This window comes from Habropoda laboriosa, unplaced genomic scaffold, assembly GCF_001263275.1.
Source record: "Habropoda laboriosa isolate 0110345459 unplaced genomic scaffold, ASM126327v1 scaffold648, whole genome shotgun sequence".
Classification (NCBI taxonomy): domain Eukaryota; kingdom Metazoa; phylum Arthropoda; class Insecta; order Hymenoptera; family Apidae; genus Habropoda; species Habropoda laboriosa.
The window spans coordinates 107,118-107,665 of NW_017100857.1; the positions used below are offsets into that span (position 1 = coordinate 107,118).

At 30.1% G+C, this 548-nt stretch overlaps 1 protein-coding gene across 1 annotated transcript; it reads right to left on the bottom strand.

Annotated features, from left to right (window-relative positions):
• Positions 1-6: 6 nt before the first annotated feature.
• Positions 7-522, bottom strand: LOC108577436 (tRNA-specific adenosine deaminase 2). Its single transcript, XM_017940581.1, has one exon. It carries the CDS (start codon positions 520-522, stop codon positions 28-30), a length of 495 nt encoding a protein of 164 aa, XP_017796070.1. The 3' UTR covers positions 7-27.
• Positions 523-548: the final 26 nt, after the last annotated feature.

Sequence of the window (548 nt, forward strand, 5' to 3'; positions counted from 1 at the left end):
GCTATCAATATTTATGTGACCTTTTCTTTATAATTTTTTTTTCATCTTTGATACAGGTGCATTTGGATTTGTACCTTTATAAAATTCTTTTAACAAAGTCATTGCTTCATCACCTTTGATACCTCCCACTATTGTTGTTCCTGAATTATAAAGTTTTGGTACCTCAAAAACACTAGTGCATCCACCAAAACGATCATTTGCACAACCATATATAATGTTGCGTACCTGTAGTTGATATAATGCAGATGTACACATTATACATGGCTCTACAGTAACAATAACATCAATATCATAGAAGACTCTTTTATAATTCAAATTTTTTTCCTTGCAAAACTCTAAAACTTGATCTATGCAATTTATTTCTGCATGTCGAGTTGCATTATGTGTTTCATTAACTGTATTATTACCTGTAGCAATGACTTTATTGTTGTATACAAATAAACAACCAACTGGAACTTCACCAGCTTTTAGTGAATCATTCGCTTTTTGTAATGCTACATTCATCCAATTTGCACCATTCATTGTGTTTCTTTTTATATTATAATAAT